Here is a 14,314-nt window from a genome sequence, read left to right on the forward strand (position 1 = left end):
AAGGTACCTACAATTTTCAAAATGGTGGCTTACAGTTTTAACATCGAATAACTGCACCAAAGCGTGCTGGGCTTGTAGGCACTTATTCGCCAGTTCTTTGGAATAAGCTACTAACACGTTTTCCAAGAAACACTGGGCGTTTTTGCTGATTTTCCATTGAATAAAAGTTTCATATGCCGCCAATTATTTTTCACCCGATTTTGATGGTAAATGCTATCGTTCTCGGCTCTTGCCTCTATTAATATTACTGGCAGCGTCAATTTTATGTGTTCTTCATTTTCAATGCTTGAAAATGACATGTTCGTAAAAAAGCTAATATTTTTGTATTTCTATTCGACGGATGGAGATCAAATCGATAAAATTTTATGTTTATTCATTAATGTAATTTACGAGATAATTTAATCTATAAATTATGTTTGGTGTGATAAAACCTCTTTAAACTAACATTTGAAACCTAATAGTTGGTTTAAAAAAATGTATTATTTCTCGACCAAATTAAAAAGGCTCCGTTTCCATGCATATTATTTGCAATCAGTTACCTTCTTAACTGAGTCGGATAATATAATGAAAAAGCCCAAGTGTTATAATATACTGAATAACCGGCCAAGAGCATGTCGGGCCACGCTCAGTGTAGGGTTCCGTAGTTACTCTTCCGTCACAATAAGCTAAACTGGAGCTTAAAGTATAGTAAATTGTTAACCAAGGGATGAAACGGTACCTTTCACCCGATTTAAACAAATAGGCAAATTTGCATAATCAGTACCTAATTAAAGTAAGTCTTTTTACTATGAAGGGAAAACTTTTTGCGATAACTCAAAAACAGCTAAACTGATCATGTCTGCTATAGTTTTCATTTAATGTCTTTCTTAAGCTCTACTTCCACGATTTTTTTCGTATTTTTTGGACTTATGGTTCAAAAGTTAGAGGGGGGGGACACATTTTTTTTTCTTTCGGAGTGATTATCTCCGAATATATTCACTTTATCAAAAAATGTTTCTTGAAAACCCTTATTAGTTTTGAAAGACCTTTCCAACGATACCCCACACTCTAGGGTTGAAGCGAAAAATATTTCACCCCTACTTTACGTGTAGGGGAGGTACCCTAAAAAAAATTACATTTTTAGATTTTATTAAACGACTTTGTCGGCTTTATTGATTTATATATCCATGCCAAATTTCAGCTTTCTAGCACTAACGACCACGGAGCAAAGCCTCGGACAGACAGACAGACGGACATGGCGAAACTATAAGGGTTCCGTTTTATGCCATTTGGCTACGGAACCCTAAAAAGCACGCGTGTTTAATATCTAGGATTATGAGCCAAAAATCGGTGGAATAAAAACGTCGTTTTGAGCAAGTGTGTTGAAAACAACATTATTAAATCTTTACTATCTTTAGGGTCCAGTACGTTCGTGTTCTTCTCTCACTCTCACTGGGCGTAAGCGTGAGCGAGAAGGATGTGCGTGCTCGGTACCGCGGATATCATGTTTTATTATTATTATTATTTTGTGTTTTAATAATAAAAAAGTAATCGCTGAGTTCCCTCAAGCATAATATTGCTCATTTTTAGAAATATTTTTCATGTTTTTAGTGTTTGCAAAATTTATTATAATTTTTTAAATGCAATTTAGACCTATTTTCGTGATTTATTTTTCTATAAATCGAAAATCAAAAACTCAGGATGCGAATCGCTAAATTGCTAATTAAATGAAATGGAATGCAATTAATAAATGAAATGAATTAATAAATTAAATGAAATGAAATAAATTTTTGGCAACTGTATTGAGATCGAAAAAAGCGCTACGACTTTTCAAAAACTCCGTTCTCTGAGCCTCCTGCACCTTAATGAAATGACTTTGGTGACAATGGTGGCCTCCTATAGGTTCGAAACGCTGTGAAATAACATTGAATAAAGTGTACCTTTATACCTGACTAGCACTTTCTGATATCCTAAATTAAAGCTTTATTTGTACCTGATGTCAAAGTGCCAGTCATAGTAATCATTTAGTAAAAACTGCACTGCTCGACTTTGTTTTATGCAGTTAATTGTATTATGTAAAATACCTCACGGGTGAATAAATAAAACAATTGCTCCCTCAAATACAAAGCTATTTCTCAAATTCAACCCCATTGAATTGCATGCCGTGCATATTTGAATACCGACATCGAATAGAAAATCAAAACGAATCGCACATGGGGTGTATTCTGCATTAAATAATAGGGGACGGTAATTATATTTTTAATTTAGTAGAAAGTTCCGAGAGAAATACGAGTATGATATAAATAAAACAAATTGTTAGTTGTCGGCAGTTATATGGGCGACTAGCTCCTAGATAAATAAATCATTACTCGTAGTTTCAATGTGGTATCGTTGATGATTTAAATATGATAAGATAATTGTTTATTGTTTCCTAACTTTGGCGTCTTAAAACATTTTACTCCTCACTACTATGACTAGTCATTCGAAATTGATAATAAGGTACAATGATAACCAAGTATTTCACAGTACAGAAAACATACTTATATGTAAACAGTGTTTTATTGTGTGTTACAGGGTGTCATGAACTGGCCTTTTTAATTGTAACACCTTATTATGTATATGTATGACAATGCAATATTGAACAAATGACTAAATACTCATATTTCAGATAGTATACAGTAGCGGCAAAAAATATTTCATATTGCTATTTTTATGCAGGCATTCATTCGAAAATTCGTGAAATTAGACTTTATGTCATATAAACAATAATTGTATCATCATGACGACCATATCATATATACATGCGAATCTTACCAACGATTAAACCTAGCTGAACGATGGTTCGCCACTTTAAATTAAATCGAATCATTACTTTACAATTTAATACCCACCGAGCTACCGCGAGGACTCGAGTAAACTAATTATTTCAAAAACGTACCCTAGGTTGATGGAATTGTCGTTTTCATACGTCCCTACATATATTGCAAATTTCATCGGAGTCGCAAAAGCCGTTTTTGAGGAATTACAAAAGAAATTATGAAAATGTATTTGAAAAAATTATAGATTATTTGCTGCTACATATTTTCGAAGCTAATTAAAATAATTCATCAAGAGGATATTAAATTGAGTAGGTAATGCCTATTATTTATGTAATTGTTAAATTTTGTTTATATTTTGCTTTGTTGTGTCTATAGCCGGCATATAGCCAGACTAGAGGGCAAAAGGCGGAGTAGGTTCTGTAAATCAATACTGGCGCGGCGAGCGCGCGGCGCGGTGCGCTGCGCCGTTGCTATGGCGACGCGCCTACGCTCGCAGCCTCCGGCCCGTGAAGGAGACTGGCCCTATATATCAGAGTTCCATGGGCGGTTTTGTTATACATAGAACGAAACCGTTCATGTGATTAACGTTTTGAAAATCTTCGATCTACTAGCTTTCAACAGTTCATGAGTTGAAGTTAATTCTTGTACAAATTTAATATAATTAATGGAAAAAAATCTTTGATTTATTTCACGTAGTTTCACGAGTTTTCAAGCTTCCCTGCCTTAGAACGCAATCACATATACGGTATATTTTCTCATCATCTTCCTAGGACTCTTTATTTAGAATAACCATGTGCTGTAGGTAATAAGGATGTTACGTAATAACGGTGCCGGATTACCATTTCTAGTTAAGTCTGGCGCTCGGATAGTACAACGAGTATTACCATCATTTACAATGAGGGTTATCTTAACGTAGATAACGTAGATTTAACAAATAACCAGTAATAATTAGCTTTTATTTGAAATTTTTTAATTAACTGAGATAATCCTCAGTTAATTTGTTAAATGTAGTTAAAGTAGGTTTAACAAATTGCGTGAGCACAGTTTATTTAAAAATATTCAATGAACTGAGGATTATCTTAACGTTAAGGTAGGTTCAGCAAACTGTGTGGGCATAGTAGCGTACCCTGCTATATTTGTTTTTTATTTGAAAACGTAGGTATATTGTTGCTTGTTGTAAAGTCGACGAATAGATTTCCTTTACTCAAATTTATTTGGGTGTGGAGTTATGGTGCGGTAACAAGTTCTATTTGTATTTAAATTAGTTTCGTAGTACTGGGGTTATAGTTGTAGGTACCTACTTGCACACGAGCACACGACATAAAAAGGTAAAATAAGGCTTTCTCTGAACAAAATATTTCCTTTGGCATAATTAATCTTTCTGTTCCTAAGATGTATTCAAGATATGGAGCCATCCAGATTTTTGATATTCGGTTTTTCAGCGTCGGCGACGTCTGAGGTTGACAATTGTTTAAGTTTAGATGAAATGTTCTTCCCCGGGACTTAAACTATCTCCATACTCGTACCTAATTTTAACTAAATTGGTTCAGCGGTTTAAGCAATTAAGCGTGAAGAGGAATTTAAAAAAGTGTTTATTTTTTCATAATTTATGTTTTTACTTCGGAATGCTGTCAATATAATAAGCCATTAATGAATTCTGCATCCCCGATTTATGCGAAAACGATACCAAACTCGGCCTAGTAGCTTAAATAATATACCTATAGTTGAGAGGTGAGACGGTTTTTATGAGCTTTTATTTAACTTGCCCTGTTAGTTAGTGTAGGTCAAATCTAGGAAGCTAAATATGACCCACTTCCCGATTTCCGATTAAGTTGAAAATTTGCATACGTATGTAAATTGAATGGCAACGCAATATTATGATAACCTGAATCTGATCTGATGATGGAGACAAGAGGTGGCCATCATGGGAACTCTGTGATACTGATAAAACAACGCAAACGAATTGCGCTTGGGTATTTCAGAATTGTCTCGATGAGTATTAGTTGCCTGTGGAAAGAAAAGTACAGTTAGCGATATAATCTTATACCAAAAATGACATTGTTGCCAAACGCTTATTTAAATTTATTCTAAATTAGGTGCAGAGAAAATCAATTTACGTGTGCCACCGGTGAGTGCATACCATCACACTGGCGTTGTGATAAGGAGGCTGACTGCCCTGAAAATTCCGACGAGATCGACTGCCGTGAGTATACAATTATATTTATTGTTGTATGCGAGGGAGATTTTACAGATAAAAATTTATGTTACATCTGATACATAGTTCCACTTTACTAATTTACTAATGGAAAGTTTTAACTTTTTTTATTTTCCCCATGGGAAATTTTCAAAAATATCTGATTAAGTTACAATTTTCCAGATTTTTTTGGAAACTTTTTGCAACTTGCACATTATAGACCGCGAGCCAGAAACAGATTTCCATGACCAATTGCCTCCCGGGCGAAAACTCGTATAGTGGTTAACGGCTATGTATTGAACCCTCGTCGGCGTCAGCTGCCGCTCCGTTGGTAGGTTGAGGAATAGCAGCCACCGAAACACGTAAAAAAATATTGTATTCGCCTCCCGTTTAATATTTTGTCAGATGATAGTTGAGATGCTTTTTTTAATCGTCAGCCGGTTATATCGCGGTGGTAAGAACGTCAGCTGGTCGCATGAACATGTAAAAAATAAGCACTTTACCTTTTTATGATAGCAATAACAAATCATGAAACTTAGCATGTAGCATTTCATCAGGTGAAACGCCTGAAACGCCATAAACGGATTACGCAATTTACACATTACGTATACTTTGCGGTCATAGTGGTAGGTAAGGCGCGTATTTTTTACATGTTCATGTAATAGCTCTTTCCATCGCGACACAACCACCTGACGGTTTTTTTATTTAAAACAGCATCGAAACTAGTATCTGACAAAGTATCAGCCGTGAGGCGATGGCTGACGAAATATTCTCCTGGCTCGCGGTCTATTACGTCAATGGAAATTCCACATTGACATTCTTTGTATTTTCTTTGTATTTATTATTACTATGGGGTTATTAAAAGAGGAACGAAAATTTGATTATTTTTGCGCTATGACGCACGGTTTAGGAGATACAGCCCTATAAAGATTTCTGCATGAGTGAATAAAAAACTTTATAGGGCTGTATCTCCTAAATCGTGCGTCGTAACGCAAAAATAATCAAATTTTCGTTCCCCTTAAGGAAACTCTGAAATAATATTTAACCAAACAAAAAAAACACACACAAATCTATATCTACTTGGCCTGCAACCCTTCGTTTCCCGTCCTCTATAGTAATGTACTATTACGATCCCAATTATGACCGCTGTCAGAATTCCATGCAATAAAAGATGAGAGTCTAATGAGTCATTAGTGGAAATTTGATACTGAATTTTGTCCACATAGCTTGTTCTTGGCGAAACACTGTGGAGTTGTTCAAGTATTGATATCCCCCATCCAATTATCTCACTATTCACCGATGAGCTCACTGGGGGGCCTTGGGACACTGAACCTTGGCAATGGCTTTGTTAATTTAACGTTAGGTATTTATTCATCCGGTATTACTAAACCTACAAAACGTGGTTGTGGTGGTGGGTGGTACGTGTGCAACGAGGGGGGAAAATGAAATATTGGACACGAAGGTGATGATCCGAGTTTTCAATATTCTTACCCCGGAGTTACACACAATGTTTTTCATAGCACTTGCAAAGAAAAAAAACTAAATTTTAAGAGAAATAATTCTTAAATACGATATTTCAAAGATTCGTCCGCCATATTGTCATTGTTTGGCAGGTTAGGCATCCAAGGCACAAACCTATCTGGCATTCAAACACGATTGAAAATTGTATAAAAATGTTTTCACCACACCAACTGGTAAAGGTCCTCTTAATTGTTCAAAAACTAATGAGTAAGTTGCATTTTATCCACATGTGGGGCAAAGTAATCAGATGCAGATTTTGAGCTGTTTCCTTATGTTATTCTACATTTCCATTTGCTTTGGTATGATTTCTTTGGTGTTTCATAGTTAGTATTTTCCTCGCGTTGGTGTGGTGAAAAATGTTGTGTTTCATTCGGAGGCAAAGTTTGTTTAACGCTCGTGCCTTGAAACCCTCACTACGCTCAAGATTGCACTTCTCCAACTCGTGGTTCAATTTTGGAACCTTTCGCTTGCGCTTGCTCGGGTATCAATATTAGAACTAGAGGTTAAACAACAATCTTGTCCCCTTGTAAAACAAATAACTATTTCATTACACTTACTCGAAAAAGATCCTATTTCATGCAGATGTAATGAAGGACAAAGGCCTATACCTATTGTTCCCACCGGAGTTATGGATTGTGAAAAAAAGTTATAACTCCCTAGGGAGTTATAGTTTTTTTAAATAATGTCACTTATTCATAAAAACTAAGTAGCATAAAATAGTTTGTGAGAGTCAGAATGGCGGGTGTACCTAAATAAAATTAAATGAAAACCATACCATATTTTTGTACCTAATTTGTACTATTTAGTACCTCCTTTAAAAAAATTTGTACCTCACGGTACTTAAAGTTATCACCAAAAAACAGGTCACCCGCCATCCTGACAGTCAGAATGGCGGGTGTACTTTATTACGCTATGTTCCCGTGGTTATTGATAAATTCTATAAAAGCCAAATTTTTGTACCTTTTTTGTACCTTCATATTCAATTATAATACGAGTCATTTTATTTTTGGTTTCCAAGTTTTACTCATTTTATATTTTGCTTGCTATTACAATTTTGCAGGCGTTATAATTTTTCAAATTATCGATTTCATTTTTAAGAAAAAACGCTAAGGTACAATTATTTTTATTACGCCAGGATTTAGTACCTTTAATTTTTAATCTGTTAAGTTCAAATAACTCAGTAAATCATGTCTTAAAAATCATTAAAGCGTGTTTTTTAGTTTTTTTTTAATTATATTTATTTTTGTTTATGTTTATAATAAAATTATTCAATCCATAACTCCCGCGGGAACAAATTAAGCCTTTTGTACAACTGCATGAAATAAGATATTTTTCGAGCAAGTGTGATGAAAAATATTTAAAGGAGGATGGGCAGATTTGTATGGACATAGCGACATACCATCGGAAAGGCTTTTCCACCACACCTGCTTGTAAAAGTTCTCTTGATTGTTCAAAAACTGATAAGAAAGCTACATTTTATCCACATGTGGCAATACTTTGCCATTGCAAATTTCGAGTAGTTTTTTCATCAGATGCAAATTTTGAGTAGTTTTTTATGTTAGCTGGTGGAATTTACTTTTGAATGTTTTTTTATTACATTGATTTGGGATTACTTTGTTTTGATATTTCATAGTTAGTAGGTACATACTTTCCTCGTTTCGGTGTGGTGAAAAGGCCTTTTCATCACATTTGTTCGAAAAAGATCTTATTTCATGGAGGTGTACTGAAGGACAAGGACCTATATTGTTTCCGCGGGAGTTATGGATTGTAAAAAAAGCTATAACTTAATTTAAGTTCAGTACACCTCCATGAAATAAGATCTTTTTCGAGCCAGTGTGATGAAAACCCTTTCCGATGGTATGTCGCGTATTCTTATTGGTTCATGGGACAGTGCTCCGTACAAAGCTACCTACCCTTTAAATATTTTTCATCACTCATTCTCGAAAAAGATATTATAGTTACGGATTTTAATTCTGTTACTAAGTCATACAAACCAAGCGTAATAGTACATTATTGCAGAGGCCGGGAAAGAGCAATTCGTGAGTTTCGATAGTGCTTTTCTCCAAACATGCGAGGAAATAAGGTAAAATAATCATCAACCAGCACTCAAATCGAACCTGTAAAGGTCAAAAACAATTTCCCTCTTTAATTATTAAAAAAAAGTTAAAGGCACAACACAACTTCCAATTACAGTAATAACTTCCTGTCCGCTATAACACGACAGTAATGGTTTGTTTTTTTTTTTTAATTTGAGTTTGACCATAATGAAGAACTTCCCGTACTATTTTTGCTGCAATAAAGTGAACATTTCCAAGCATATTGGAGATAATGAGTTTTTCTTTTAAAATACTAATGTTTAAAATTTCATATTTTTGTTTATGTTTAAAAACCATGTAATTTGAATAATTTAATAGCTGTTTAAAATAATTTTACATAATTTTCAATCGTTCCTGAATGCCGAATAGGTCTGTGCCTTCGATGCCTAGCCTGTCAACAAATGACAATATGGCGGGCGACTGTTTGATATGTCACCGTAATAAATATTTATTTAGCTTAAAATTTAGTTTTTTTCTTCGCAAGTGTGATGAAAAACATTGTGTGTAACTTCAGGGGGTAAGAATGTTGTAAATTCAGGTCTTTAATTCCCTCCAGCCTGCGCGTGACGGGAATTACCACCCTCGTTTCCAAATTTCACTTACTCGTTGCACAATGCACTATTTTATATGTATACCTACTGCATTTTATTGTATGGCGACATTTGTCAAATCTGTGTAAAATACAAAAAAAAAACATAGCATGAAAAATATTTTCGTAATTCACAATTGAAATATGTAGGTACTCCGATGTGGGAAAAAAAAAATTAGTAATTGGACTGCTCTAAGGATATGAAATCCTATTATTGGAGTCTTTAAAACCAACCTGTTTTGTGTAAGATGATTATTTTAATTTATGACTAAACTCCAAACAGGAGCCATTATGATATTCGATATCTATAAAAAACCAAATATTTACTTGTTCAACAGCATTAGACTTGATACGCTGTGCGGAGGCAGAATTTCAATGCGACAACAAGAAATGCATTCGCAAAGACTTCCAATGTGACGGCGACAACGACTGCGGCGACTGGACCGACGAGGACTTCTGCCCGATGATGCCCGGTAGCTGCAATGCTGGCGAATTTAAGTAAGCCCTGTATGACACCAAATCGGATACATCATCTGATCTCACCGATTCAACTTTAGAACATTTCTACACCTTTTCCTTTCATATATAATATACTCGTAATCATATCCCAAATAATCAATCGAGAAATTCTATAAAAACATTTATTGGCCAAAATAACTATCGTAAGCAACCCTATCTTCACCTCTGCCCAACAATATTCAGTGACGATAATGTATTTCCCAAATGCATTATCCACTGATCCGATTTGAGTGTACAACTACTCGTACCGGGAATTACGGCGCGTGGTCTAAATATGGATGTGTCCCACTATTGTACGGGTTTTAATATATGATTATTTACTGCTGCACGTAAGGAGTAAAACAATTTTACAGTTTTTTTTCTTCTCTTTTCTACATAATCTGGACTTGCGCGTCTTATCTATAGGCATTCACGTTTTTAGGGTTTTGTAGTGAACTAGGAACCCTTAGCTATAGATTGCCCATGTCCGTCTGTCCGTCCGCGGCATTTCAGTGATGGTATTACTCCTAGAAACAGAAACAGTTTGGAATGGGAAAACGTATCAATCACGCCGACAAGGTGGTAAACAAAAACTAAGAAAAATATTTTTTGAGTTTATTTCCGAAAATATGTATACACAGATATACATTTATATATATTTATACATATTTTCGGAAATAAACGGTCCAAAAGTTCAAAAAAATTCTATGGCATTTCAAATAATTATTTAAATGTTATTATTGAATGTTCAAATTCTAAAATGGAAGAATGATATGAAGGGGAAGAAAAGGAAAGCATTCTTAAAACAAGGAGTTAAGACAGGTGTGTCCACATTCACCATTAATTTTTAACGTCTTCGTTGAAAACTCCATTACCAAAAAAATTGAGAAGGACCAGGGAGGAGTCATGTTCAACGGGAATAAGTTACATTTCGTACGTTACGCGGATGATATAGCAGCATTCGCAGAAGACAATGAACAACTAGAATTATTGCTTAACAATATGGACTAAATTTTTCAGGAATTAAATGAAAAAAAAATATTATCAACAAAACGAAAATCTTAACAGCATCAAAATTAAATAGGAGAAATACACCTATTAAACTAAATGACAATATTTTAGACGAAGTCGATAACTTTAAATATCTCGGGAGTATCATTGATAACAAATCAAAATGTAGTTAATAATCATTACTCGAAGTGCAATAGCCAATCAAGCCTTCAACGATAAAAAAACATATCCTTAAATCAAAAATGTCTTGAGTCATACCAATTGTCTGCAACAATTTTGATTGCACGCGCAGTGCACAATTCTTAAATAGGTATGAAGAATAAAAATTTCCAAAAATAAAATTACATTATTTTTTGCGTGTTATTTTTGAATGTATTTAAAAAAACAGCACTTTCATTTATAAACTATGTACCTATACCACAAAATTAAATTCCTATCATTGCAAAAAAAACCGTAGCATATCCATATTAAGTTTAACGATTAAGGTCATTCACCCCGAGTTGCCCGCCTTAATCCGATTATCCACTATCGTTAAACCGATAAATATATATTTTATTTTTGCTGCCATTTCTGCTTTTTTTGCTTAAATACAGCGAATTGCTACTAAAGACAAAGCGAACAGTGGTTCCTGTTATCGTGATGTTTCTACATTGAAATAACCAAAACATAATTTTGTCTAATAATGCGGATATTTTCATTAAGGTGTAGCGACGGCAAATGCATCCCAGAGCGATGGCGCTGCGACACCGAGCGCGACTGCTCGGATGGCGGCGACGAGCTCAACTGCGAACACGGGATGCGGAACTGCACCACCGACGAATACACCTGCGCTGATAGGCGATGCATATTGGTAAGTCCGGCCAAACCAACTGCATGCTCCGTACTCTAGTAGGCCAATTTAGTGCCTCCTCGAAACGTTTATCATACTCCCCTAAATTGTATCACAGAAAACATGGCTTTGTGATGGCGTCCGTGACTGCTCAAATGGTGAAGACGAAATGCATTGTCAAGTATTTTGTGAAGAAGACCAGTACACGTGCGCGACTCAGGATCATCTGATCAGCAGCGCGTTTAGGAACTGCGTGAATAGAAAACATGTGTGCGACGGAATGAAGGACTGCCCTAAAGGTGATGACGAGGAAAAATGTCCAAACAAGAGGAAGTGCAGTCCAGAAGATAAATGCGAGAAGCAATGTATCACTACTTATGATGGACTCCCGGCGTGTGCTTGTCCTTTGGGTTTCTCATTGGCAGATGATGGTTTTAGGTACGTGTTAATTGACGATATAGAGACATAAATAACAACAAAGCAAAATATAAACATTACAGCTAAGGGTTTGATTACATTTCCAGTTGTCGCGACATAGACGAATGCATGTATGAGCAAGATCCAGTCTGCTCCCAAACATGTTCTAATACGATGGGTAGTTTCCAATGTGGATGTATGACAGGATATGTCCTTCGTCCTGATGCTAGATCTTGCAAACCTACGGGAGAGTCGCCAACTCTGCTGTTTTCGAATCGCATCGGAATTAAACAGGTACATTTGTAAACGCAACTACATTAAATTCTTGTAAAACTTAGTTTACTATTAATTACTTATTTTTCATAGGTTTGGCTCACTGGCGATAACTACATGTCTGTTGTAAAAGGACTTCATAATGCGGTAGCATTGGACTATCACTACGAAAAACAGCTAGTCTTTTGGACTGAAAACAATCTGCGAGTCATTCGTGTGGCACAAATGAACAACAATAACATTACAGGTAGGTGTTCTCATATAAGTAAATTGTATCCCATCGGAATCAATCATAATGTTCATTATATCGAATAACATTGATTATAACGTTTTTTGAGTATAATGCTTATTTTTAATAATAATCAAATGGTATAACGCTTATTTCCTCTAAAGCACAGTGAGTATAACAATTTTTTATATAATGTATTAGAGATATAATTCCAAATTTAGTACCATATAATTGGGTAAGCTAGAACTTTACTGTGAACCCTAAAGAAACGAACTGCTATCACAAATGTAGGTTAGGTTAGGTTTGAACTGTGACCCCTAAAGAAACGGATTGCTATCAGAAAAATAGGTTAGGTTAAGTTAGAACTGTGATCCCTATAGGAAAGGATATAAATTAGTTTAAGATGGTTAAACAAAACGCAATGTATACAAAAAATGATTTTTTTTTTTATTAAACTTTGCAATATGATTTTAAACTTAAATATGAAGCCATTGCTCGCAGAAATTCATCTTCCTTGTATTCTTGTTTTCGCTCAAGTAGGTATTTGATTAATTCTTTGTTGTTGGTTCAAATATTTATGCTTTCTGTTTTTTGGTGGTGTTAGGCCATTTATATATAATTTTACATCTCCTATAATAATCTTGGATTCAGCTAATAATTCAGTTGCCAAACAATAGAATCCGGGGTTTATTTTATTAATAATTGAATTGATGCGATGGTGCCAAGACTCCGCGTAATTTTGAGTGCGTGGTAATCCTTTCTCGTGTGAAGAAGCAATACTCCACAAGGAAGGAGGTAATGTTTGCTTCTTTATCCCCTGTCCTAGAATGTAATCTTTGTTAAAATCATCGGCTAGGCTAGTACTGTCTAATGTTATGGTTTTTCGCCATACCTTAAAATATTTAAGTATCTCTATTTTTTATACTGCTAGTTAGTTATATAATATGAGTTGTGTATTAAAAGTTAATTATACCATATGATTGTTATAATAAATAAGTGTTATATCCAGAGATCGGACAAATTTGCGTCATTGCTCGCAATAATGTGGACATGACTCCAAAATTAATCAAATATGTAATCATTTAATTAATTTCTTACTTGACTTAAATTTTAATTCCTAGTCAATAAATACAAAAGTTTGTTAAAGTATAGATTTATTAAAGAAAATAAAAAGTATTTTTTCAAAATTTTCTGCAGTCAGTCTATTTCTTTTTACATCAAAAATATACTTAAGTGCTGAAAAACTCCGCTCGCACTCCATTGATGTTAATGGGGCAAACTTAAGTAGTTTTATAGGAATATTATTATTCCAGTATAATTCAGAGTTTATTTTTTGTTCTTTGTTTAGTTTATCCCGATTTTGAGGTTATCGCCCACAACTTAGTATTGTATGTATTTTTCATGTCACTATATGATGTTACTATTAATGTTGTATTGACTTGTGGAAGAGCCCTTGAGGCCTACTTGCAGAAAAAAACTTGAATTATGAGACTTAACGACAGGTTTTGTCACAATCCAGTTACGATGATGGGAACCATGGAAAATCGAGGGAACTCCTCATATGTTACAGGCATACATACACGTAGTGATTTTTGTTTTTTCATGTCGATGTATTTTTTTAAATGGAAACGCTTGATGTGTCGACATCAAGCGTTTACACTTTAAAAAAATACATTTGATGAAGTGAAATTGCTGATGAATACCAGACCGGAATACTTCAACTTGGGTAATACTAAGTTTACTTAAATGTTACAGGCAATACTAGAAAGTTAAGTAGGTAAACTTAAGTTTACCTAGGTATCGTAAACTTGAGTCTATTCATAATCAACCTTCTAACATTACCCGTAAAACTTTCATGC

General features: G+C 34.7%; 1 protein-coding gene across 1 annotated transcript in view; it reads left to right on the forward strand.

Moving 5' to 3' along the window:
* Positions 1-14,314, forward strand: part of LOC133517053 (low-density lipoprotein receptor-related protein 4) — a 67,589-nt gene that overhangs the window by 25,486 nt on the left and 27,789 nt on the right. Inside the window, exons 7-12 of the mRNA XM_061850196.1 lie at positions 4,895-5,001; positions 9,537-9,696; positions 11,410-11,557; positions 11,655-11,974; positions 12,061-12,247; positions 12,320-12,473. Coding sequence (XP_061706180.1) covers positions 4,895-5,001; positions 9,537-9,696; positions 11,410-11,557; positions 11,655-11,974; positions 12,061-12,247; positions 12,320-12,473 — 1,076 coding nt within the window. The remainder of the gene's footprint in view (positions 1-4,894; positions 5,002-9,536; positions 9,697-11,409; positions 11,558-11,654; positions 11,975-12,060; positions 12,248-12,319; positions 12,474-14,314) is intronic.

This window comes from Cydia pomonella, chromosome 4 (assembly GCF_033807575.1).
Source record: "Cydia pomonella isolate Wapato2018A chromosome 4, ilCydPomo1, whole genome shotgun sequence".
Classification (NCBI taxonomy): Eukaryota; Metazoa; Arthropoda; class Insecta; order Lepidoptera; family Tortricidae; genus Cydia; species Cydia pomonella.